We start from the raw sequence: 26,213 nt of genomic DNA, 5'->3' as shown, positions 1-26,213 counted from the left end.
GGTTTATTTGTTGACCTGATAATCTAACCCATTTACCCACCCGCCTACCTTTCCCCAAGAACTGAAGCCCAGCAAGCTTTGATATCCTTTTCCAAATGAAGCTCTTAAATTTTCTGTATAAAAATTACTTAATATACAAAATATCACCTAAATCTTCTGTAAAATAAAACAGAAAAAAAAATGGAAACTTGTAACAAAAATGGATCCATAACCGATGAGCTGGAAGTGGAGGAAACCGAAGATTTCCATGACCTGGAGGAGTTCAACGAGGACCATATAGCGTCCGGCAGCGGCGGCCAGAAGAAAGCGGAACGTTTCGTTGTCAAAAAGTGGGTGGCGCATGCGCATTGGTCATGGGATGTGGCCGTGGACAATTGCGCCATTTGCCGGAATCACATCATGAATCTGTGCATCGAATGCCAGGCTGATCCGAATGCCAACAAGGATGAGTGCACCGTCGCCTGGGGCGAATGCAATCACGCCTTCCATTACCATTGCATAGCGCGCTGGCTAAAGACGCGTCACGTCTGCCCGCTGGACAACAAGGAGTGGGTCTACCAAAAATATGGCCACTAGGCTGATTAATTAACGTATTTGTATTTATGCTTGTTTGGGAAAAATTAAAATTCTAGTGATTAAGACTAGGCCTGCAACTGCGTCTCCTGGTCCACGCCGAGCAGCTGCTGTGCGTTTGGTCGCACGCCCGTAATTAGCTCCAGTTGGTTGAAGAGCGTATCGCGCTGCTCGGCCAGGTTGGCGTACTTCTGCTGCAGCTCCTTTTCGCGCTCCATTTGCCGGCGCACATCCTCCTGCAGCGCCTCGAGGCGTCGCGGCACAGCAATCGCCTCCTGCTCGCCCAAGAAACGAAATGTGGACAGCGACTGGGAGTTCTGCTCGATCTGTGTGTAGGTGTCCTGCAGCTGTTTGATCAGCACCTGGGCGCGCGCCTGATAGCCACCGGTGAGTATTTTCAGCTTCTTCTCAATCTTGCCGCAGCGCTTAGCCTCCTTGGCCATGTGACGCCGATTCTGTTCCAAACGCTTCTCCGCCGACTCCAGGCGATCCTTTTTGCTGGCCAGATTGGCGCGCGTGTAACGATGCTGCGAGGGCAGATAGAGCACCTGGCCGAGGCACTCCTGCCACACCTGCGCGTAAACATCTAGCGGCAGCTCGCCGTGGGACATGCGCTCCTTCACAACCTCCATTTCGTCGGCTAGCATTTGTTTGGCATCGGCCAGCTCCTCCTGCGATATCTCCTCATACGGATTGGCCTTGAAGTAGCTCTGCAGCTGTTCCAGCTTGTGCTGCGACTGACCCGGCACCGGATCCCGCACAGAGTCATAAACTGAAAGAGGAAACGGTTTGAGGTGGATAATTTCTCGATGGGATTATCACACTACTCACGCTGCATGGTGATCATCTCGTGCTTGATCAGCTCCTCGGCCTGCTGCTGTTCGGTTAGGTTCTGCTTCTCGGACTGCGGCCGCAGGATCTTGGTGTTCACCTCGGTGGGACGGGGCAGGCTGCGCTGTATGACCTGCGAGCGTTTGGCCAGCTCGCGCTGGCGCTGCGCCTCCTGCTCTGCAAGCAGGCGTGCGTCCACATCCGCCTGATCCTCTATGGCAGGCTCAGTGCCCGTCTCCATGGGCTCGCTGTCCTCCTGCTCCGGCACCACAATCTCGTAATCGTTGCGTGGCGTTGGCAGCGTGGCCAGACCCTCGCGCAGCGTTGACTTCACCTGCTTCTGGTAGTTCTTGAAGAGCGCTGGGGTTTCCGTAACGCCCATGTTCTCCTCCGGATTGATGCTAAGCTTGTCGCGCACGAGAGCAGGCGTTCCGGTGCCACCAGCTGTGCCGGTCTTCAGCACGGGTAGCAAGGCGCCCGAGGCGGGCGTTAGGAAGCCCGCTGGCGTTGCGGCGCCCCCGCCCTCACGCTGTGTGCGAAAAGGCGTGGCAATGACCGTGTTCGGCGTGGTAATGGCCGCCGCTTTGGGCAGCACGCCCGAGAAGTCCGATTCGTGCAGTGGAGTATTGAGGCCTCCTTTGAGCGGTGTCTCAGTGTGGGTAAGCGCCATCATGTTCTGTGCCTCCTGCATAATGCGATCCGTGTAGGGCGCTGGAGTGCGAGGCGTGGCCGCCACTTGGGGCGTAATGGAATAATCGGCCAGCAGTGCATCCGTTGTTTCGATGCCGCTCTCACCGGCTATTTCCTTGGCCATCTCACTGGCGCGGCCCAGCTTGACCACCTGCTGCAGCTCCATATCGGAAATTTGCGGCGTGGGCAACACCAACTTGGAACGCTTACGCTCCGGCTCCAGGTTTTGCATCATGGCCGACGGCACCTCGTTCTCCTTGCGCTGTTTCAGCTTCTGCTTGTCGCGTTTGCGCTCACGCTCCTCCTTCTCGGAGCGCAGCTCACCATCCAGATCCTGTTGGCGCATCTTGTTGAAGTCCGGATCCTGCTTCTGCAGATGCTCCTCGGATGTGTCATAGAAGCCAATCGCCGGTCGCTTCTCAAAAGGTATTTCTGCATTGTAGTCGATGCCTTTAATGCGCTTCCGATTGCCGCTGCCAATACCGGCGGCACGTAGCTCGCGACGCTTCTGCAGCGTGGCCAGGCGACGTGCCTCCTCCAGCTGCTTTTCGCGCGCCTTGCGCTTGGCCTTCTTGCCCTGTGTGTTGGCCAGACGGGCGCGTGCCTCGGACAGCATCTCCAGCTCGTCCTCGTCCATGTCTTTGGGATCGGGCCGGGCGGGCTTTGTCTCTGGATTGGGATCAATTTCACCAGGCTTTAGTTTGCGTGGGTCGTCCATGGTGTCTTCACCATCCTCCTTGCGCTGCGCCTGGTCACTGGGATAAATACATAAAAAAACACCGATATAAAAACTGAATCACAGAAACATTTTGCACTTACAGCAGATATTCGTAGCGTTCCAGGCACTGTGCTGCAGTGCGTCCAATGATGGGCGCGATGGTGCGCCACTGCGTCGGCATCAGCTTGGCCAGATGCAGGAGCTTCTCGTCCTCCTCGCGCGACCATTCGGTCTTCTTGATGCTCGGATCGAGCCATTCGTACCAACGTGCTTTACACTGTTTGGCCGACTTGCGATGCAGCAGCGAGGCAATACGACTCCATTGATTTTTGCCATATTTCATGACAGCCGCTTTGAGAATTTCATCCTGAAAAGAGAGCAGAGCGTGGTTTTGACTTAAAAGGTAACGTTTAATTTCACAATTTTGACTTACCTCTGTATTGCGCCAAACGCCGCCTTTAATCATAATACGCGGCATTTTGTCGTCCTGTTTAAATTTTTTCTAACGCTCTAAAAATTGAAAACCATAAAAATTATTCTGCAAACTTTGCGCTGTCGGCGGCCGCTAGAGATGCGAAAAATATATTTCATATTTACAATCGATTGTTGCACTGCGAACTAGAAGTAAACGATATTTTTCGAGTTATGTGAAAATACTGAATTTTTCCTGAACTACTTAGTTCGATAATTGTTAGGCTGTGCAGAATCTCATAAAGTCGATCTACCTCTGACGTCATTATTGACCATATCTGAATCATTTAATTTTGAATTATAAAAAACATAAAGGAAAGAAATTAATTAAAAATTATAAGAATATTATAGCTCAATAGCCCTTAACACTAATAAAATTATGAAACATTTCTAACGCAAAAACATTGACATAAACGCAAGGTGAGCATAATGCCAGACATATGGAGCTATAAAAACTAGAGCTAATGCATCGCTCTTATATTTCTAACAAATCGATAACAGCGTAATCTTGTAGAGTTGATTACTCTTAGTGATGACAGCAGTATTTATCGGTGTCGTGGTATTTTTTTTTCTGCTGACTTTCGATAGACTTAAATGGGTATATCGATGCGCTGCAATTGTTTTTGTTTTTGCAGTTGTTGTTATCAGATGTTTTGATATGATATCAGATCAGCTACTGCCACAGCCTTTTCCAAGCGAAATGTAATGCGAAGTTAGCGAAAATGCAATTATAAACAATTCCAATTCCGAATGCATTGCAACATGACCGATGCGGATGTGGCCTTCTCGAGCTTCTACGGCACCGTGGGCAGCCAGGTGAGCACTTTGCCAGTTGTTTCTTGTTGCAAGTGTGTGTGTGTGTGTTCGTGTGTGAGTGTTAGTTGATCTCGCCATGCGTCCGTTGTTGTTGTTGTTTTGCTGCAGCTACAGCACGCCGAGCTGTCGCTGTCAACGCCCATACACGCCCTGGAGCACGACAATTTCACCGGCTTATTCGATGACGACCCCTCCGCTCTGCTAAGCATTCCACTGACAACGACAACAGCCGCCGCGACGACGCACAAGAGCACCACTGGAATCGGCGAGGCCAGCTGCATACCCTTTGTGCAGATACACACAACCGATCTGCAGCAGCAGCCCGAGTCGAGCCGCAGCTATCGCAATGGCTTTCGACGCAAGACGGCCGAGATCAAGTCGGAGGCGGAGCTCATCAAATCGGAGCTAGCCGAGGCGGCTGCCAAGGATCGCAGCAATGCCACGCCTACGCCGCCCACGGCCAAGACAATTGCCAGCGAGAGTTGCGCGGATTTGCCGCTGAACAAGTGTCCGAGCTGCCCGTTCCTTAGCCTCAGTCAACTGAAGACCCAAACGCACATCAGCAGCTGCTTTGGCATCGATGCACAGCGCCGCCTTCAGTGTCCAGGTAAGTGTGCCAATAAGTTCCCACCTCTGCAACTAATAGCCCTTTATCATTTATCCGTGCAGGCTGCGCGAATATATTCTACAACGTGGACGTGCTCAATTTGCATCTCAGCGCTGATCATCGGCTGGAGCCGCGCGAGATTTCCACGCTGCTGCTCAAGTTGACAGACAAAACCGGCGATCCGTCTGCCAAGAAGCCACATCAGGCGCAGGCACAGACTCAGCAGCTGCCGCCGAAAAGCCGCATTTTCATCAAGAACGTGGACTGCCTGCGGGAGCCGCATCGCGAGCCGGATGTGAATCAACTGCCAGACTTTTTGCCGTTGTTGACGTCGTCGTCAGATGGCAATATTTTAGATCTGCTCGATGATGTGGACGACGCTGACGATTGCGCCAATCAGCAGCAACAGCAGGAGCTACAACAAATTGCGCCAATCGTCCAAAAGCCGGCCGTACAAAAGATATCCATCAAAAGCGTCGATGTGCTGCGGGAGCCGGCGCTGCTGCCCTTTGATTTTCCAATGCCCAGCGCTGGAACGGAACAGCTGCCGTCGCTGCCCGCGCTGATGATGAGCAACAATATGGTGATCGGTGCGGAGGCGGATAAGCCGCGCCAGCCCAAGATCTATATACGCAATGTGGACATATTGAAGGAGCCGATGCTGCTGCCCGGCATGGGCTTCAGCGGTGCGCCCGCCTCGACTGTGCCCAGTCCGTCTGAGGTCTTTAATGCCGAAACCCTGCTAACGCCCACGGGTCCGGTTGTTCCGTTGCCCGGCTTTGAGCCGGCCCTGGCGCCGCTGGCCAGCATGTGCAGCGAGGCGTTCAATTTTGACTCTGTGCTGAGCGGTGCAGGCACCGCCAGCAGCAGCAGCCACAACTTTAGCGCTCTGGATCTGGACTTCGGCGTGGACTTTGAGCAAAGCGTGCAGCTGGTAACGGAGCCCACACCGCCGCCAACCCAAGAGCAGCATTTGCTAGCCAGCGAGCAGCTGGCGGAGCTAGGACCAATGCCAACGGCAGACGAGCTTAACACGCAGCTGAACAACTATTTGCCCGTGGCGGCAGCTGCGGCCAGCATAGCAGCAACCACGACGACGACGAGCACGACCAAGCAGAAGATCTTCATCAAGAACGTGGACATACTGAAGGCGCCGCAGCGTGGCACGCTGCATTTGCGCACCGTGGACGAGCTGAATCTGATGAACCGCAACGAGGTGGAGCATCTGATTGTGCCCAATCGTGAACTGGAGCTGCCGCCTAATCCAGCTGCCGTCACGCTGGAGCCGTCGCTGGTTGATTTCCCACAGCAGCAGCCGCCGCCGCCGCCAGCACCGTTGAGCTATGATGATAACTACGATCTGGCCGAGGATCTAGAGGGCTGGCCCTGGATAGATGAGGCGGGCATAGCAGCCACCGAAGCGGATCAGGAGGCCGCACAGCTGGAGCTGCCGCACAATGCCGAGGATATTCTAATAAAAGATTTTCCACAGCTTTATGCGCAGCAGCCGCCCAGCTCGGGCAGTGTGCCGCCCCTGGTCCCTGTCACTGGCTCACCCGATGCGGCAGCGAGTCCTGCTGCGCCTGCAGATAATCTCTGCGGTCTGCCTGTGCCGCCGTTGGTGCCGCTAGCTGGCGAGCCCACGGCCGCGCCTGCGCCCACTCAAACTGGCACCGACAAGCCGGCTCGCATCTATGTGGCCAACAATTTGCTGCCCGCTGCTGTGGAGCAGCAGCCTTTGGCTGGCGGCACCTCGGTGCGCGGCCGTCCCTATGGCGCCAAGCAGGCGGGCCAGGCCAAGCGGCGGCCGGCACAGGGCACAGCTCAGCCGCTCGAGGGCGGCAAATGCACTGTGGAGGGCTGCATGTTCCGGTTCAAGTCGCCGGCGACGCTGGAGTACCATGGCCGTTGTCATAATGGCGCACTCGGCTCGGCGCAGCCGATGATCTGTCCGGAGTGCAGGTCGACGCAGTTCAGCAATTGGAACTGCCTGCACACGCATCTCTGGCGCACACACGCCATCGACATGGAGCTCTACTGCTGCCAGCTGTGCAGCTTCAAGACGCCCATCTATTCGCGCCTGGTGAACACCCATGCCAAGATCCATTCCGAGGAGCGCAACTACAAGTGCGAGCAGTGCGGCAAGGGCTTCAAGAACACCAAACAGCTGAAGAACCATCGACGGCTGCATCGCACCCAGGGCCTGGGCATGGCCAAGCCGTGCCTCAGCGAACAGCAGACGATTCCAATGCTTCCGGTGCTCCATCGCTGCGAGGACTGCGGCGCCGCCTTCAAGCATCGCAAGACTCTGCGCGAGCATCTGTGCAAGCAGCGCAACGAGCAGCCGCAATGCCCCACCTGCCAGGTACGCGCTAGGTTGTAATAATCGAATCTGATTGACTGACTGACTGACTGATTGATGGTTAACTCAGAGCCCAAACCGGATGTAAGCATGATTTTCACCACAAGTGTGAAATATGGGTGAAAAACATCCGACACATCTCAGAAATATTTCACGCTTTTCGTAATACCCAGGGTTTTGGCGAATTCCACTTACAAGTGTGGAAAATAAGCGGAAAACGCATTTATGAACTTTTATTGGTTTTAAAAGCGATTCTCTTCAGACTTATTTTTAAAGATCCTTGTGATAAATTTTTGTAGACATATTTTCCGCCTCTTGTAGTATCCACATTTTGCCGAATTCCACCCGCAAATGCGGAAAATTGTTGTAAAACGCTTTAATGAATCTTTTTTGGTTTTACATCCGATTCACTTAAAACTTATTTTCAAAGATCCTTGTGAAAAATTCACTGCATACGTGTTTCACGCTTTTCGTTAATCCTATCCAATCCGTATGGGCGAAACTTATATATTTGTCCGTTGATGAATACTTGTTTCATCGAATTTGAATAAAACAAATCAGGTGCGAAAAATGGGCGAAAATCTGGAAACTGAATAAACTGAATGGAACCTTTATATATTCATTCAAACCTCTTCAGACTCTTCTCTAAATCTCTGTAAAAATACTTTTTGTTGGATAAACATTTTCTTATTTATTTAATCGTTATGCTTGCAGCGCGTCTTCAGCTCCAAGAGCAGCCTGAAGCTGCACATGCGCAGCCACCAGGCGAACAAGCGCTTCAAGTGCGAGAAGTGCGAGCACGAGGCGAACGACCACAACGCCTTTCGGCGTCATCTTGCCACACATCGGGAGGCCAAACGCTATGCGTGTCCGCATTGCGATTTCCGCGCCATACAGAGCACCGCCTATCGGGTAGGTCCATAATCGAACACTCGAGTTGTATAGCTATATATATAAATTGCTTGCCCTTGCAGATACATCTGCAGAAAGTGCATCCGGAGCTGGAGCTGTCTACCATCATATACAAATGCAATGTGTGCAAATTTTCCAGCGTCAATCACGGCCTGCTGCTGGTCCATCAGGCCAAATATCATGCTGCGCCAGTCGAGCCCACAAAGATCAAAGTGAAAAGCAGCCTCCTGCTAGCACATTCCACAACAAGTGGCAAGCAGCCAGACTTGCCAAATAACGCTCAAAATGTCTAGGCATATCATATATGTCTGCTAAGAATCAGATCAGACATATATAAGTTTTTTTTTTACCAAAGCAACACACAAAGTGCTGGCGCCGCGGGTTGGTCACAAGCTGAGTGTAGCTTATAGAACTTTTTATACCAAACCTATATATATATATATCAGTTATATATATATACAATATACTGACCAATGTTAGTTATGTCCAAAAATTTTTTAAATCTTTTCAAACGAAGCGATCTATGCTTGCAAGCTGTTCATGTTGACTCTAAAACAAAACAAACAATATTTTATTGCCAATAAAGTTTGCAAAGATTCAATTGGCTTCGGAGTGCCTCGAAGATTGTACGTTTTTATACTATATAAGATATAGAAATATACGAATGTGAACATCTTTTAAGTTAACTCTCACAGCAATTGCCATTTATAATTGCAAAGTGTAAATATGTGGATTCTTAAATGTATATAACTTGGTGTTGTTATTGTAAATATGTATATCAAAAGAACTAAAAAAAAACGAAAATCCTTTTAAAATTTTATACAAATTGTTACAAAATTTTAAACAACTTAATAACTAAGCGAGTTTTTACCAAAATATAAATATAAATACAATGAGAATTTAAAGATATCTTCGGCACGCCGAAGTTTTAATGCACTTGTAGACTTTTTGCCTCTTGATGATATTTTCTATATGATAAAGTGGTCCGATGCTGATAAGATTTTGCATTTATATGAGGAGCATAGTGGAAATATCAAAATATCTTAATCAAAGTTTTTCAAAACATAAACTACTTTTAGACTGATTGTTCCTATAATATATTAATCCGTTCCATTCCGATTCCAGCATATGTACTGCCTGCAACGGAAAGACGGACCTATGCGAAGTTTCAGGAAGATAAATTTTAAAATGTGAGAAGTTCGCATAGAAACAGACAGACAGAAGCTGATCTCGAGTATATATACGTTATGGTGTCGGAGATAACTCCTTCTATGCGTAACAAATGCCATGGAAAAATAATAATACTCTCTTCGATTTAATCTCTTGACTGCACAAGAATGAAAAACCAAAGAGTGCGGGGTTATTAGACTTCAAGAATTTCTAAAAAGTGGTAAGCCTTGTAGACATACGGCCCTTAAGTGCTTAATTCCAGATCGATTACTCTCGCATTAAATATACTCGACCGATTTGCGGGGTTCTGTGTGCAATTCAATTCAGCATCACTTTGCAGTAAAAAATATCCTAGCATATTTCACATAAAGAGTACAAGTTATGAATATATGCTAATTTCGCACAGTGTAAAGATGTGTAATATGCGGCAAGAAATCGGAATAGAAATAGTTTATGCACCAAGACTCAATTTGCTAATAATTCCTCACATAGACTTATATGCTATACACATAAATTAGATAGTCCGATGTATATAGAAAGTCCAACTGAATAATTCAAAAAAATGTCATTTTGCATTCAAAAACTTAAGCTGCATTCTTATACCCTGTAACTCTAACCGGGTATCTTATAGTTAAGGTTTATAGATAGACTGCAGCATATATTTTTTGTAAAATCTACAAAATATCTGATTTATAAATCGTTTAAAGCCCGATCTTAAACCAAATGCATTCAAATACTGAATCGAATTACATTTGTTAAAATATTCGATTTACATTTCTATAAAAAGATTATTTATATTCTAAGCAAGTAATGCGATTCTTTGTCTGCAAGAGTTAAAGAGGAGAAGGAGGAGGAGAGTATAAGTTATAGAGTCTAGCAAAAATAACTCGCTGTGTGTTTCTGCTAATTTCTAGAAGTGTTAGTACAGGTCCTTTGAATATGAATTGAGTTGGAATACAAAGGACTTGTGCTAACACTGCGCGAAATCAACAGCAGAAGAAGTCAAATTTGTAACATTTTTCATTCATAATAAGCTATTATCTATACTCATAAATTAAAACTTACCTTTGGCGAAGATCGAAACCACAGATTTTGCATTTAATTGGATTGTACGGCAACTTAACGCAATCTACCACAAGATCTACTTCAATTAAACAAAATAGATGCTCAATTTATATGTTTATTTGTTTATTAAATTGATATAATTGAAGTCGATTGTGCAGAATACATTCTAAATATAGCCTAGTATATATGCTTAACAAACAATCACTTCGATCTGAAGTGCCCGACGGGAAGATACCCTGAACCTCGAGACGAAATACCTTTACGAACGATCCAGCTTCCCTTACATTCTATATATATATTATATTATACATATATGTATTATATTCTATATATATGTTATCGGGACAATGAACAAGACGATGATTAAATGTAATGTGCTAATAATCTGGCTTGATAGAAGAAGGTTCAGGGTATTCCCTAGTCAGACACTCCCGACACTCATCTGCATTTCTTTTGTAATTTAATCTAATTTATTTGCATAAAAATCGATGTGGAAGCAACTGTGAATACTTTGCGGAGACTTTCTGCGAATGCGTTTCAAAACTATTCTTAGTCGAACTGGCGGATAGTTCAAATCCAGAAACATGTGGCTGTCACTTGCGCTAACGTGCCTAATTCTAAAGATTGTAGCTGCCCAAATACCAGGATGCGATTACTTCGATACGGTGGACCTCTCGCATAGCCTGAAGCTGCCCAGCGGCTCGTATCAGTACAAATGGGTGGTCATACCGCCAGAGCAGACTGGTGAATATGACTTTCAGATACTGGTGGATGGAGAGAGGGAGGCAGTGCCCACGCACCTGAGAGGATGTGCTTGTCGACTGGGCACCTGTATTCGCTTCTGTTGCCATTGGCATCTCTTCTTCGTTGGGAAAGAACGCACGTGCACCGGAGATATAGTCAAGGCAATTGACTGGGATCCCTATGTAAACATTACTCTGGCCAATAGCACTCAGGTGACGAGGCACGTTCTAAATGACTTTATCGTGCAACCAGATCTGTCTGTACCCTGTTCGGATGATGATTTGAGGATTTGAGGTTTGATTTGCATCCATTGAAAGATCTTTCTTCTTATAAATCTAAGCAGTTTTAGAATGGAACACTTGTAGCTCAGTTCGAAAACAAATCGTTGGACAAACAGGAATATTGTTTTCAGCCCCTCTTGATAGGGTCTAATTTAAGTGTAGTGAGGATCTCATTGGTGCCGCAGCTTTGCGAGGTTCGAACAAATCTCTGGCCAGCTACTGCAAGTAAGTTTTTTAGGCGTCTTGGTCGAATGTTAACTTAGATTGATTCCTGCAGTGTGTGGGCTCCTGATATTACTGCTGATCTTGACTTTACTAATCTGCGTGCGGCTGACGAAACATCGCAATCTGCATGAAAACTGTGTGTTAAGCTCCTTTATTTGTTTCATCCTTGTATCCAGCCTGCTGCTCTATGACACTTGGAAAGAGAAGCCAACTCGATTTGCCTGCCAGCTGAATGGTATTTCCAATAGCATCCATTTTACCGACTATCGACTCATCATCTATGTCCCCTGCCCAGGTTATGTGGGCTATGTTGCCGCCATGGCGGGCTTCCTTTGGCTGACTGTCATCAGCCTTAATCTGTGGAACGGTCTGCGGGGCAAGAAGGTCAGCTTTATGGTCTACAGTCTGTATGTGTGGGGCATAGCTGCTCTCCTGACCGGAATTGTCATTTTAGTCGATAATATTTTGGATTCTGACAACGATCAACAATTAGCTTGGATGCCGGGAGTTTCCATTTACAATTGTTGGCTTAAAAGTAAGTTCACGTAGCAGAGACAAACTGAGTCGAAATTTCTAATAGATATTGCATGATCTCCCCCAGCTGACGACTGGTCTGCAATGCAGACCATAAATAGCGAGTTTGAACAAGATATCTTTATAAACAAAAAAGTTGTTCATACAAGAATCTACTTTTCGACCGATCGTTCCTATGGCAGGTATATGATATAGTGGTCCGATCTTAATAGGAATATATTTTAATATATATTTTATATTTATATATACATATATATTTTAGAACATATAATATATAATACTTACTTTGACATCACAAAAATTACATCAGTTTATAATTTTTTAATTAAAACAAAACCCATATTCTAAATAGATTTTGCTGAAATGCCCCCGAAGAATGTTACCATAAATATTACAGAGCTGACATGGCGTATGATTTTGTTCAATGGAAAAAACCCACCGTAAAAAAACAGCTGTGCACATGTGCAGCATAATGCAAACATATCGACCTTCATTCCATTTCATTAAATTAAATAAAGTCGTAAAGTCCTCCATTCAGAATTTAAATTTAGCTACCTTTCGTATGCATTGTCCGAAATCTGGAACAGCTGTCATTAAATCAATGAATTTTGGACATATTTCTGCCAGATCGATTTGCTATATAAGAGCTCATAATTTCAGTTGTAAATCAGTTCGAACTGAGCAGAGTTTAACAATCTTCAATCTTCAACATGAAATTCATTCTGATCTTGGCTTGCCTGGCGCTCTTTGTGGCTCACACTCAGGCCCAAAGAAGACCGACAAGACCCCCCACAAGACCTCCGACAAGGCCCCCCACAAGCAGTTGCCGTGGCGCCGTTCCAGGTAAGAAACTGTGAAAGTCCTTTATTAATATCCATATACTAATAATCCACTCTCATTCCACAGCTAACCGACAGGTTTGCCAGGGCCCTAAGAACGAAGGAAATTCCAATAGGCGCCAGTGCTCCAACAATGCCAATAGGGAGATGTGGTGGTACGACAGCAGCAGCGGATCCTGCAAGAAGTTGGCCTACAAGGGCTGCGGTGGCAACAACAATCGCTATTGCACTCGCGAAGCCTGCCAGGCCAAGTGCAGGCGGCGCACCTAGTAATGGTAACAAAAGTTTGAATCTCAAAGATGAATATTGAAATAAATTAACTGGAAATTGCATTATAAGTGAAAACGCCTTTTCGTGGTATAAATGTAAATTGTAAATAATTGTATTTAGGTCTTACTGTCTACTATGCACTTCGGGCAAGACGTCACGACATCCTTAAATTCAAGCCCATTTGTTCAGACTAAGTCCTGGATTTTTCACATTTTGAAAAGTATTTGAAAAGGTATTCCATGTGAGTATTACTTTAGCTTAAAACGAGAAAGTAAGGACATTTTCGGCAAGACGAACAGGTAATACTCTTGTATACATTTGTCTTACGATTTTGCAGATATGTGAGGATCGCGAACCTCCTAAATGCTGAGTTTAATAAAAATATCTTAGAAAACAGTATGTTTAGCATATATATATTTCGACATATAAGAAGCTCCTTTTCGACTGATCGTTCCTATAGCAGCTATATGATATAATGGTACGTTCTGTTCCGATTCCAACATACGTATGTTCAAGACGATAGCTTTAAGAGTGAGACACAGACAGACGCACGGACATGGTTATATCAAAGACAATATAAAAACTAAGATGATTTCGACGTTCGTTCGTCTGGCTTTTGGAGAGCGAAGAGCCAGTCTGCTGGCGTGTCGTTTGAGAAAAAGCCAGATGAAAAGCCAGGCTCAAAATTTTGCGTCACATTCAAATGTATAGGCGTTACTTATTAAACTCATTATATTGTCTTTGGTTATAACAACTGGGCTGTTGATGCTGATGTGGACTATCTATTCTTCATAGGGTCGTATGGCTCCTTCCATGCGTTACACATTGCATGACAAAATTATAATACCTGCAAGAGTGTAAAAAGTTATGTTAGTCGAAAGTGTAGAAGTTATTCGAAAAGTCCTAATAATTTTATAGTACATAATTTTATAGTACAGTAACAAGACGTTTGTCGGATAGGATGAATTAATTTCAGACTTTTTCAGGAATGCCCGAAAGCAGGCAATATATATTTACTGGTAGGCATGCATGGCTTATTCTTATAGAACGTATTGTAATTGTGTCATGAAATGCGTAACGCTTAGAAGGAGACATCCCCGACCCTATTAAGTATATAGAATCTAGATCAGCATCAACAGCCGAGTTGATATAACCAGAAGATAGTTCCGGCTCCATAAGGTATTTATATTCTAGACCAAAGTCGGAATTTATTGATCCCACAATATCCCACATATATTATAATTTATAGCACTTAAAGAAGAGTTTTTGTTTTTTGTTTCTCTCCGTTCATATTTATTATTCTGAGTAGATGTCGAGTCGCATATACTTAAGATAAAGAGTGACGGATACGGTGTATAAAATGAATACAATTTTAAAGGTCAAGGTCATTTTTCAATACATCTTTCGAACATTAAAAGGCCCTGCAGCTCCTTAAGCAATCGCGTAGGGTGCAATAGCGATTGCTGTTGCCGCCGCAGCCCCTGTAGGAGAGTCTCTGGCAGGTGCGGCTGAGGCTGTCGTACCACCACATGTCGCTGTTGGCATTCCTGAGGCAGAGGGGACGACTAGCGAAACCCTCATCCCTGCGGCCAACGCAAATTGGCCGGTTAGCTGAGGAGAAACAATCGCAAGTTAATATGAATAGTTATTTTATGGATAACAAGGAGACATGCCCCGATTACTTACGAAGACCACGGCAAGTGCTCCACTGTGCCTCTGAGTGGGCCACATAGAGCACCAGACAAGCCAGGATTATAATAAATTTCATTTTAAAGGAACTCTGCTCGATTTCAACTGATTTAAAACTGAACATTTGAGCGTATATATAGCCAATCGATAAAAGAAATTGCAGGTAAAGTCGAAAGCTCTTCCACAATGTGCTTCATGAATAGAATTGATACAATGCAATTAATATAACAGGGTGCTAAATATTAATTCATATTCGATTTCCTCCATTTATCACGTATACCTTTTTTTTGGCATGAAGGTCCATATGTTTATTTTTGCTTTTACATGCGCACAACTGTTAATGTGAAAGGTAAAAAAATTAAAAAATATTTTCAGTTTATCTCGCTGTCATAACTCCATTGTCTTATGCTTAGCGAAGAATTAAAATATGTGCCATGAATATAATCAATAATTCGTGTACTTACATATTATTCAAAACTAACTCATTGACTGTAATTATCTAAATATAATATAATATTAATAGGAGTTTAGAAGAACAACCAGAAACTAATGGAACCACGAGTTTGAATCTTCTTCAACAATGAACTTAACATGTTCCTCGAAATAACCGCGATTTTAAAGCTTAAAATCTTTTTATTAAAAAAAGAATTTAAGCTGAGCTCAGTTTAAGTTTAGAGTGTATATGGCCTGAGAGACAGTATTTATTAGAAATATTCTAAAGAGGGTCCCAAATCTTGATTAGAAAGAAAAACATAGCAGATATAGAAGCCAAGGTTCGAATGAAGACCTAGATTCGAGGATATAGAAGATCAGGTTCACTAACTGAACCTTTAGCAACGGCGAACCTTGCATCGAACCCTCTTTTAATTGTAATTAAAGGCAATTTGAAAGTCTATAGGAAAAATATTTTTAAAAACGAAATATGTTTTCTAATTTACATTTTTATATGCAACTGGTATCCCTAAGAATTGGTTTGTAGGTAATGTCAAATGGAAACAAGACAGTTCTTCAGGCTGCTAAGGAAAAAGAATAGAAGGGCAAGAAATGCAAGTAGACTTCTGATGATTGATCTTTCATTTGCTAGTTAATAGTTTGTTTGTCTAACATGTATTCATAAGTTAATTAATTCTTCTGAGTTGACCTCCCAATTAAACTTCTCTGTCCCTAATAGACATTATACACATTTATCTCTTAAACTTTTTTCGACTCTATGCCTTGGACGAACCATTCTGAGTCCTCTGTGTTGATTACAACAAGCATTACAGTGTCTTCTTTTCTTCGTATAAAGTCATATATTGTAGACAATTTAGCAAGAAGATAGTCTTAGTTTATAGTCATAGTGTGTATTCGTTTATGTACTTTAAGAATTAAAGGGGGAGGTGGGATACAGTGTATTGTATAGGGAAGCTCAAAAAAAAAGAAGTAAGCTGAAAGCTGTTTCATATAATAATTAAAATGCAATACATTAACAACAATGTATCCGCTAGATCCGATATTTCGAACGATTTTCGCAAAATAACAGCTGTTAAGATAATGCAAACATATCGACCTTCGTTCTATTTCATTAAATTAAATATAGTCGTAAAATTTAGCTACCTTTCGTATGCATTGTCCAAAATCTGGAACAGCTGTCATTGATTCAATGAATTTTGGTCATTTTTCTGCCAGATCGATTTGCTATATAAGAGCTCATAATTTCAGTTGTAAATCAGATCGAACTGAGCAGAGTTTAACAATCTTCCATATTCAACATGAAATTCATTCTGATCTTGGCTTGCCTGGCGCTCTTTGTGGCCACCACCCAGGCCCAGGAAAGACCCTCGACAAGACCGACAAGACCCCCCACAAGACCCCCCACAAGGCCCCCGACAAGGCCCCCGACAAGGCCCCCCACAAGACCCCCCACAAGACCACCCACAAGACCCCCGACAAGACCTCCGACAAGGCCCCCGACAAGGCCCCCTACAAGCAGTTGCCGTGGCGCCGTTCCAGGTAAGAAACTGTGAAAGTCCTTTAATAATATCCATTTACTAATAATTCACTCTCATTCCACAGCTAACCGACAGGTTTGCCAGGGCCCTAAGAACGAAGGAAATTCCAATAGGCGCCAGTGCTCCAACAATGCCAATAGGGAGATGTGGTGGTACGACAGCAGCAGCGGATCCTGCAAGAAGTTGGCCTACAAGGGCTGCGGTGGCAACAACAATCGCTATTGCACTCGCGATGCCTGCCAGGCCAAGTGCAGCACTCGTTCCGTATTGTGGTAATGGTTTCAAAGTGAATAAATTAACTGGATATTGATTGCAATATAAGTGAAAACGCCATTTGTTTTGGCAGTCATTTTTATTTATTTTAAAAATCGTTCAACAAGAATAACTAATTGAGAGTAATTGAGAGTTCTAGTGGGTAGTGCTCGACTAGGAGATATCCTTCCAAAAAAGACACACATATAGACACTTTATGCAGCGGCTGTGCCTCTTCTTGCCTTAACTAACTTCGGTATGTATTGTCCGATCGTGTATTCAATTTATTCTTGGTTTTTTATATTTTTTGTCGAAAATTGAAATATTTTTAATCTGTATATTCCAAACGTACTAAGTTTGATGCTTATAGCTCTTATGATATTTGATAGAATTTGGCTTATACATATATAAGCAGGATCGTTTAAATAGTAAATGCCAGGATATCTTGGGAAACATCGTTCCCATGGCAGTTATGTGATATATAATTCAGATTTTGATAAGATATTAATAATAATAATAATGCCGAGCTTGGTCTAGAGTATATACAATATACCTAATGGGATCGGAGATGTGTGTATATAAGAAGAGCGTATTATTTGAAAATTATTATAATACCCTCTTCAAGAGTATAAAATCTTTGTCTGAAAATCAACTTAGATAACTGTTTATCGAGATATCTACAATATGTGAGAAACTCGTTCTGCGCTTGGGATACGAGCAATATGTTAAAAATGTTAAGTTTCTATCAATCGTAATTTTCAGGATCCCCGGACGGAGAGAGGGGCACTACTAGATCAATCAGTCCTTTGTCTTGATTAGAAATATATATACATGCCTCCCTCCGCCTGTTACATACAGTCAGACAAAAGTGTTACACACTTTCAGACATTTCAGCAGTTGCAGGGTATAATAATGACATAAAAGACTACCTCTAGCCATAATTTTTATTAAAACAAAAGCCATATGCTCGGTTTTGTAATTGCCAATACTTTTGCTTAAGTGCCCGCATAAGTATGTTACAGAAACCTTTGTGGAGCTGACATTGTGTTGAATGGAAAAAACCCCATTGCAAAATATCAGGTGTGCACATAATGGAAACATCATGACCGCAATTCCATTCAGTATTTAAATTGAACACTCGTTTTTATTCATTGCCCGCCTTCTGGAACAGCTTTCAGGAAATCAATCCATTTTTTTTTGTTTTTTGCATTTATTTATCACATAAAGCGCTCAAATTTTCAGTCTTAATTCAGTTCAAGCTGAGCAGAGTTTGAAAATCAACTTCTATATGAAATTTGTACTGATATTGGCTTGCCTGGTGCTCTATGTGGCCCACAGTCAGGCCCAGGTGGACGATTGTCCTGGGGCTGTTTATCGTAAGACCTGTTCTTTATTCCTTTAAGAATAATTTATTATATAATTTCTATTCCACAGCCAGCCGACAAGCTTGCGTAGGCGGTAAAAATGAGGGCAATCACCGAACTCGCCAATGCCGCAGATATTACAATAATAATATGTGGTATTACGACAGCCGCAGCCGATCCTGCAAGAAGATGATCTTCTTGGGCTGCGCTGGCAACGATAATCGCTATTGCACTCGCGAATCCTGCGAAAGGAAGTGTGTTCGTCGCACCTAAGGATAAGGAAATTTTCAAAGGGAACTATGAATATTGGAATAAATGAAATATAATAGAAAAAAAGCTCAGGTAAAATCAAAGTAAAACAACCCTATTTGATCTAGGCAATAAAAAACTTGGCCATAATCAATCTAGCTGGAAACTGAATCCGAATCTTATTACGAAAATATCACTTTAGCAAAGACAAAGTTCTAATGTTTCAAGCAGGAAGAACTTATGAATCTTAACTAGATTCCTAATTCGTGACATATGCTGCTCTTACAAGAAATTTACAGTCATATATTGTGTGCGCTTCTAATTCTCAACTAGTTAAAGAAAAGTTCTGCTTAAGTGAAAGATGCGGTGCTTCGAGAATTGCGTCTACTTAGAGGTGAGATATATATATATATAGTAAAAATACAATACATTTAAAACAATGGATCCGATTGAATTGATAATTCGAAAGCTTTATTTACTCCCTTTGCAAAAAAAAAAAGCTGTGCAAACATATCGACTTCCATTCCATGGTTAAATTACGTGATGTAGCCGTTATTCCATTCAGAATTTATACTATTTATATATTCTACTCTATCAAGAAAACCCCATTAACATATTTACACATTATACATTTACATTTATACTTCTCTCTTACATATAATTCTCAACTTGTTAAGGGCAAGTTCTAATGAAAGACAACTATCCCAGCGAACAGAGCTTCCGCTCTCTAATGACACCTATTTATTAGATGACGTAAAGTGCCAAAGCAATTTGTCAGCTTGCTCGAGCGATTACCTGATATGGTAAATAATAGTAATTAAATAATCAAACACTTTAAAGGATTACTTATTTAAATGTGGGCTGGCGTGCAACTCACGCAATGCTCTTTCGCCTTATATAAGGCAGTGTTGGTTAGGTTAGGAATTCCAATTGTAAAATGGAAAAGTTGCTGCGAGCTATTCAACGCCTTCTGCCCTCAAATGCGTCAGAGGGCCGAATCGGGTCCATCGAGTTGAACTTGTGGCTGGCGCACTTGGTGGGTCTGCCCCTGTTGGGCCTGAAGCGCGAGACTCCGCGCCAGAAGATGTGCATTATAATATTTGGATCCCTGGTTCTGTTCGCCATGCTGGGCTATGTCTATTGCGAGTTATACGATCTGTATCTCAATTGGCATGACTTGGACGCGTTCACACAGAACGTGGTCTTATCCTTGACACATGTTGTCTTCTTGCTAAAGGTAAGCTTTTGTTGACTGACTGATTGACTGACTAACTGATTGACTGACTGATTGACTGATTGACAGACTGACTGACTAAGCAAGTTGAGTTTTTCTCTTAGTAGCCTTTTAGCCTGTAAATGCGCACACGATAGGTTTTCGTAGACTTCCACCCGCAAGTGTGGAATAAGTGTGGAAAGGCGATTGTTTAAATTTCTTTTGGATTCAAAGAGAAAGAGAAAAGTTAAGATCTAAGTGAAAATTCAATAAAAAGGTGTTTAATAATTTTTCTAAATACAATTTTCAATTGCCGTCCGTCTGGTAACTAATATTGAAAGATTAAGATTTTGGTTGAGAACAGGACGGGAAGTTAGTAAAAAGTAATGGTTAAAATTAAAAGAAACCCCCTCTTAATAATAACTATTTTTAGGCCTGCAACACGTGCTATCACTATGGATGCCTAAAGGATGTTATCCTCAGGCTACGCAGCCTCACACGTCGATGTGTTCTGTCCGAGCGGCAAATCGAGACATTTCAAAGGGCGGAACTGAAGGGCAAGTTGGCGAATCTGATATACTTTAATCTGGTTCTGTTGCCGAGCGCCATGGCCGTTGTTTATATACTAATCGGTGAGTGGGTAATTAATATATTTATTATTTTAATATCATGGCAATCGTTTCAACTCAGCTCCAGAGGATTTCGCTGGCAATCGTTTTCCGTATCGCGCCGAGATGCCCGATTTCCTGCCGCACATTCTACAATCTCTGTACAAGGGACTGGGTGTTGCTCTATTGGCGCTGGAAACTACGACGATTGACTATCTGAACATATCGCTGATGGGCCAGATATGTATGCACCTGAAGGTACTCAACTTGGCCTTCGATGAGCTGCGTCCGTCTAGCAGGGAGAAGCCCCAGATAGATCCCTACAGCTGGCTCGTGGCCATTGTGAAATATCACTGCGAGTTGATCGTGTAAGGAGTTAAGGATCTCAAGCGTTCTCTAATTAATAGAAATTATATATATATATTGACATATTCCAGCTTGCGACAGCGGGTGGACCGCATCTTCAATCTGCCAGTTATGCTGCAGTTCGTCAGCTCCATGGTAATTCTCGCCATGACCGCATTCCAGGTAATTGTCATCGGAGACGGTTCTAAGAGCTCCATTATTATGAATCTGCTGCTCTGCTGTGTGCTCTGTCAATTGTTCTTGTATTGCTATTTCGGCAACGAGGTCTACGAGCAGGTACTATATACACCTATACCATATTCCTCCGTGTAATATATATCTTTCCCTCTAGAGCAAAACGCTGTCTACTTCTGGGTTTGGCTGCGATTGGAGTGGACTCGACAGAAAGTGTAAACAAACTCTGTTGATTTTCATGATAAACGCGGAACGTCCCTTTCTTTTCACGGCTGGCGGCTTTATGGGCCTCACTCTGCCCAGTTTCACGTACATAATAAGCAAGTCCTATTCCATTGTGGCCGTGCTCAGGCAAATGTACAGCAGGTCCTAGGCACCTTTCAATCGAACAAGCCCAACAAGCTCAAACCCAACATGTAATCACGTAACTATCAACCAATCAACCCGAACATGTAATCACATAATTATCAACTATTTAAATTATTATTAGTTGCCGCCAGTTATTCACACCTCATTCACATCGCATGTCGCATGTGTCGCAAAACGTGTCATTAGCCCATTAGACACCCGTTCTCAATACCCTCTACCCAAATACCCCACGATTGGGAGATAAAAAAAAAAACAGAGCTCGGTTAAGAGATTCGGTTTGTAATATTTCTTTTATTTAAATATTCTATTATATAGTAGCTATTACGATTTTGAGCAATTAATGCCGAGGTTTGTCAAGATATCGTATAAAAAAAAAAACATTTTTTCATATAAGAAGCTCGTTTCCGACCGATTGTTCCCATGGGTATTATATAGTATTTATATTTCTATATAAATAGGGAGCATAGTAAAACCAAAAAGTTCCTCATACAAGTGCCTACTTTCTGAGGCCCATAAAGCCGCCAGCCGTGAAAAGAAAGGGACGTTCCGCGTTTATCATGAAAATCAACAGAGTTTGTTTACACTTCCGCCAGAGAACCGCCAAATAAAAGCAAAATATTCCATGTATTTGTCGCTTACTGTAGGGTATATTTGCATGCTCCACTTGAAACCTTAATCATTTTATTGCCAATCTCACTTATACACGTACATATATACCAAGAAATGTGCTTTAATTGCTCGCTCAGAGCGAGGCTACCCATTGAAAAGAAGTAAGGGGTATATATAACAGCTAGGGATAAGATAACCGAAATTTTGCGTATTTTGTGAGCAGTTCAATTTAAAACAAAAAATATCGATAACAAATGCTTTTTTCGAAGTTCGCGCCAAAACAGGGTATCGTTCAGTGGTGCACAATATGCTCAGCACAATGTCTGCACAATGCGTCATATGTATTTCGTTTAGTCTGCCCGTGTTCTCTGACCAAGAACATTGTGTCTTCTTGAAAAGGGCCTTTGTTAGTATGAAATCGGTAAGTTAAATATGTATATTGTATACCAATTTGTATTTGCAGATGGCAAATGGCTTGATTTCTTCAAAAAAATAAAAGATACCCCTGCTCTGAAAATGTAGACCCAAGCGCCAAGTCACAACTGTACCAAGTGAAAAGTTGACGTCAGCGAAATAAATGCATCTAGATAAAAGTTTTACTCAAATGAATTATTTCTAGAGATATAAGCTATTAAAATTAAAATAAAATAAAATATTTAAAAATAAAATAAATATGTCGAGTCCACTCCAATTGCAGCCAATCAGTGCTGGCGACAACAAAACGGTTATCACACTCGTGCCGCACAACTGCAATGACCCCCCTGAGAGTCAATTGGTATACAATATACGTAAGCTAAGTATCTGATAATATGTAGCTTGTTTTCAAATTGAGAACAACATGATAGAGTCCAAAACCGTAAGCCGGCTTAACGTACTTCCAGTCTGAAACCGGGAGGGTTTCGTTCATCGTGACATTCTTGTTGATGATTCAGTCCATATTCCAACAGCTGAAAGGGATTTGATGAGGCTCCATACTGTCGAGATATACTCTAAGCACTCGGCTAACTCCGGATGAGACAGTAGAGGAGTAGAGCGTTGGACAAGGTGCACTCGCTTGAGCCTTCATTCGGAAAGCTTCTGACGACTCCGTAGATCACGAGCTGAATGGCTTCTGGTGCGCCCTAATAACAAGAGTCCTTTAAAGAAGAAATCGTTCTAAAAAATTGTTAAATTGATAAGTGAAATTGGGCTTTTACCCTTATGATTAATAAAACGCTGATGAGTTTCCAATATCCTTTGCAGTGCGGCTGTTATCGATCATATGTCTAATGTTAACGATCATCGTATACCTGACAATACCGAAGCTACGGAATCTACATGGCTATTGTTTCACATGCTACATGGCCAGCCTGCTGGTAGCATATGCATTACTCCTAGTCGATGCCTGGAAGGAGGACTGGTCGAAATCTATGTGCCAGTTGAATGGTATGTAAAGCACAATATAGTGAAAGAAACAGCTGAGTCTATGACTGAACTAGCCCAACTAAGAGATGCCATGAACCCAATGCCGAACTATCCTGTCAAGCATTCCAGCTTCTCCTCTTTAAAATACTCTTTAGTTTACGCAGCGGCTGAGCTTCTTCTCTTAGCCCCACACCGATCTATCCTCTATCCAAAAATGGATATTTTACAATCTTGTGGGGAGGTATCTAAAAATAGAAATATTTTGAATCTGTGTATACCTTAAAGAGTCTACATACCAAATTTGTTGTATCTAATTCTCAAAAGCTCCAAAATAAAATGGATTTCGATATCGATTTTTATCGATCGGGCAATCTATCCATGATTTAAAACAAAACTCGATCTTGGCAGGCAACAGAAGGTGCTACGCTCAAAATTTCAAGTACCTCTACCACAAGTTGTATCCATTCAGTGGGTTCACGGTCTAAAAAACATTGGTTTGGTTCACAATTTGTACTTTAGACATTATATTTACTAAATAATTGATACTCACGCAGGCTATGTGGGCTACTTTGCTGTCATGGCCAGTTTCCTTTGGCTGACCGTCATCAGTTTTGATCTGTGGAACAGTTTCCGTGGCAACAACTACAACGTTCAACGATATACGCCCAAGTACCGATTCTGGATCTACAGCCTATATGCATGGGGTTTTGCTGCTCTACTTACCATCATTGTGATTATCGTCGATTATGAACTGGACGACATGGACGACGACCAACTTTTATGGATGCCAGGAGCTGGGCTTTACAATTGTTGGGTTAAGAGTGAGTTGAGAACCCGAATTTATCGATTGAAGATCTTATCAACGTCTTTTTAATAGCTCACGATTGGTCTGCGTTGCTCTATTTCCATGGTCCAATGGCTCTACAAATCATTTTCAACATAACAATGTTTATACTGACTGTAAGAACTGCGAAAAGTTAGATGTGTAAATTTTGGGGCGGATGTAGGACAGAGATTTTATATAGATATCGATTGATCAACAGCAACAGCCGAGTTGATATACCCATGTCCGTCTGTTTCTATGTTAAAACCGATCGGATCGGTCTACTATATCAAAAAGCTGATCGACGATCGAAAAGTTCTATGTTAAACTTCTTTGTTTACCAAGATATCTTCCCACGAAGATCTCCAGATCTCCATAGATGATTTATAACTTTGTTTTTCTGCAGGCCATTCGCATTTTGGAGGTGAAGAGGGACTTGCAGAACATTGGGGCACGCGAGGATCGTGAACAAAGACTCAATTCGGAAAGACGAACGTATAGAAGATGAAATATTCTTATCTAGATAATCGTAATAATGTTTTTTTTATCTACTTTTACAGCTACACTCTGTTTGTGCGCTTGTTTGTCATCATGGGCGTGACCTGGACCTTTGAAATATTCGCATATTTAGCGCAAAATCATAAAACACTCGAGAAGATCTTTTCGTTCTTCGATTACATCAACTGTGCCCAGGGCGTCATCATATTCATCATGTTCGTGCTGAAGAGCAGCGTCTTGAGACTCATCTCGAATCGGTAAGTATCGAGAGAGTTAGATGGAGAGAGAGTCAATATATCATGAACATTTATAATTGGGCTCACCCAATCCTTTTATGGCAAAAGTATTCGGGGCATAGAATCAGCTGAAGATGGCAGCGACTCCGAAGAAGAAATCGCACTCCAAGACAGGAATGGAGCTGCCAATAAGATCGGTCCCAATATCTTGAATTAGGTAAAAATCATTGGATTTTCAATGGCCTTGGTGCATGCTGTTCCCTTTGTGTTTTCTTTAAAAATTTGTGTTACTAACTTGCCCGCTTTCCTTACTTCTGTGTTGTCTTGTTATGTTTTTGTGTTTGACTAAGCTTGGATCCAATGTAAATGCTGTACTTAGTTATTTGGTTTATGTTCTGTTGATATCAATTTTTTTAATTTTTGGGTTAACTAACTCACTGCATTGCCTTACAAATCAGCTCTCATCTGTATAATATTTCGACATATTTGGTAATTATATCCTTTCAGAATACACCAGGTCGACCACAAAATGCAGAGCTATCGGATGAGCATATATCGTTAATCAAGAGCCGGAGGATCAGCTCAAAAATATTCGTAAAAGCAGCATTTATTTATTCAAAACCATTTTCGATTTATATATACATACGTGCGGAAGCTTAAAAGCACGAGAAGAACTAATAATTTCTATGTCAGCAAAGGTATTTTTTATACTACTAACTATATAATATATGCATTTAAATTGGTAAACAGCATGATCATACCAAATTCCATTGAGTTATAACTGTTGGCAAGGAGACCAATGAGACCAGAGTTGCCTCGCAATCGTTGGGAGTAAATGTTGGGAGTACTTGTTCGTTTGTGAACGAATTCATCGTGAACGATGAACGATAAAAAAAACGAAATGAACGTTGCTTTCGTTTCAAATGAACTACAAAGCAGTTTCCAATAAGATAATATAACATATTATAATAAAATATACAATAAAATAAAATAAACAATATAATATAATATACAATAAAATAAAATAAACAATATAATATAATATACAATATAATATAATACAATATATAAGAACCAGTTAAAACGGAGATGCAAGAAACATCGATACATTGTTGCGCGATGCTAATTCGCACGATATATCGATATATTTGGTTTGATTAGATGCCCCATTTTGCCTTCTGCAACATTTATAAATATATGTACGCATATATTTACATATGTATATAGATACATATATATTAGCAACTAAATCTGTCACTG

General features: G+C 42.5%; 7 protein-coding genes across 9 annotated transcripts; 6 read left to right on the top strand and 1 right to left on the bottom strand.

Moving 5' to 3' along the window:
• The first annotated feature begins 117 nt into the window (after nucleotides 1–117).
• Nucleotides 118–644, top strand: Roc1b (Regulator of cullins 1b). The gene has a single exon (XM_064690281.1). The coding sequence runs from the start codon at nucleotides 181–183 to the stop codon at nucleotides 574–576; it is 396 nt and encodes a 131-aa protein (XP_064546351.1). The 5' UTR covers nucleotides 118–180; the 3' UTR covers nucleotides 577–644.
• Nucleotides 582–3,400, bottom strand: Cdc5 (cell division cycle protein 21). Its single transcript, XM_064690279.1, has 4 exons — nucleotides 3,246–3,400; nucleotides 2,914–3,179; nucleotides 1,405–2,849; nucleotides 582–1,345 (listed from the first exon to the last, which is right to left on the bottom strand). Exons 1-4 carry the CDS (start codon nucleotides 3,288–3,290, stop codon nucleotides 642–644), a joined length of 2,460 nt encoding a protein of 819 aa, XP_064546349.1. The 5' UTR covers nucleotides 3,291–3,400; the 3' UTR covers nucleotides 582–641.
• A 505-nt stretch (nucleotides 3,401–3,905) lies between these two features.
• LOC135433858 (uncharacterized) lies at nucleotides 3,906–8,327 on the top strand. Of its 2 annotated transcripts, none has more exons than XM_064690140.1 (5): nucleotides 3,906–4,099; nucleotides 4,214–4,706; nucleotides 4,769–7,071; nucleotides 7,783–7,980; nucleotides 8,043–8,327. In XM_064690140.1, the coding sequence occupies exons 1-5, from the start codon at nucleotides 4,034–4,036 to the stop codon at nucleotides 8,271–8,273; spliced, it is 3,291 nt and encodes a 1,096-aa protein (XP_064546210.1). In that variant the 5' UTR covers nucleotides 3,906–4,033; the 3' UTR covers nucleotides 8,274–8,327. The 2 variants fall into 2 exon arrangements, with proteins under 2 accessions (XP_064546210.1, XP_064546209.1); XM_064690139.1 differs by having other exon boundaries at nucleotides 4,208–4,706.
• Nucleotides 8,328–10,784: 2,457 nt separating this feature from the next.
• On the top strand, nucleotides 10,785–25,718 carry LOC135433950 (uncharacterized). Its single transcript, XM_064690254.1, has 13 exons — nucleotides 10,785–11,250; nucleotides 16,603–16,782; nucleotides 16,853–17,060; nucleotides 19,575–19,890; nucleotides 20,300–20,502; nucleotides 22,674–22,780; nucleotides 23,235–23,417; nucleotides 23,951–24,217; nucleotides 24,274–24,356; nucleotides 24,626–24,714; nucleotides 24,780–24,974; nucleotides 25,062–25,170; nucleotides 25,461–25,718. Exons 1-12 carry the CDS (start codon nucleotides 10,800–10,802, stop codon nucleotides 25,168–25,170), a joined length of 2,391 nt encoding a protein of 796 aa, XP_064546324.1. The 5' UTR covers nucleotides 10,785–10,799; the 3' UTR covers nucleotides 25,461–25,718.
• LOC135433861 (tabkunin 2-like) lies at nucleotides 11,309–13,157 on the top strand. 2 transcript variants are annotated; one of them, XM_064690142.1, is made up of 4 exons: nucleotides 11,309–11,465; nucleotides 11,642–11,700; nucleotides 11,761–12,000; nucleotides 12,067–12,208. In XM_064690142.1, the coding sequence occupies exons 3-4, from the start codon at nucleotides 11,784–11,786 to the stop codon at nucleotides 12,192–12,194; spliced, it is 345 nt and encodes a 114-aa protein (XP_064546212.1). In that variant the 5' UTR covers nucleotides 11,309–11,465; nucleotides 11,642–11,700; nucleotides 11,761–11,783; the 3' UTR covers nucleotides 12,195–12,208. The 2 variants fall into 2 exon arrangements, with proteins under 2 accessions (XP_064546212.1, XP_064546213.1); XM_064690143.1 differs by lacking the exons at nucleotides 11,309–11,465; nucleotides 11,642–11,700; nucleotides 12,067–12,208 and adding exons at nucleotides 12,660–12,842; nucleotides 12,906–13,157 and having other exon boundaries at nucleotides 11,968–12,000.
• LOC135433862 (protease inhibitor-like) lies at nucleotides 18,326–18,677 on the top strand. Its single transcript, XM_064690144.1, has 2 exons — nucleotides 18,326–18,416; nucleotides 18,475–18,677. The coding sequence occupies exons 1-2, from the start codon at nucleotides 18,329–18,331 to the stop codon at nucleotides 18,675–18,677; spliced, it is 291 nt and encodes a 96-aa protein (XP_064546214.1). The 5' UTR covers nucleotides 18,326–18,328.
• On the top strand, nucleotides 20,562–21,387 carry LOC135433859 (odorant receptor 2a-like). Its single transcript, XM_064690141.1, has 3 exons — nucleotides 20,562–20,842; nucleotides 20,912–21,116; nucleotides 21,172–21,387. The coding sequence occupies exons 1-3, from the start codon at nucleotides 20,601–20,603 to the stop codon at nucleotides 21,385–21,387; spliced, it is 663 nt and encodes a 220-aa protein (XP_064546211.1). The 5' UTR covers nucleotides 20,562–20,600.
• Nucleotides 25,719–26,213: the final 495 nt, after the last annotated feature.

This window comes from Drosophila montana, unplaced genomic scaffold (genome assembly GCF_035044405.1).
Source record: "Drosophila montana isolate Dmon_TW-CO22-7 unplaced genomic scaffold, ASM3504440v1 contig_3240_1, whole genome shotgun sequence".
Classification (NCBI taxonomy): Eukaryota; Metazoa; Arthropoda; class Insecta; order Diptera; family Drosophilidae; genus Drosophila; species Drosophila montana.
This window is presented reverse-complemented; position numbering and strand designations above follow the sequence as displayed.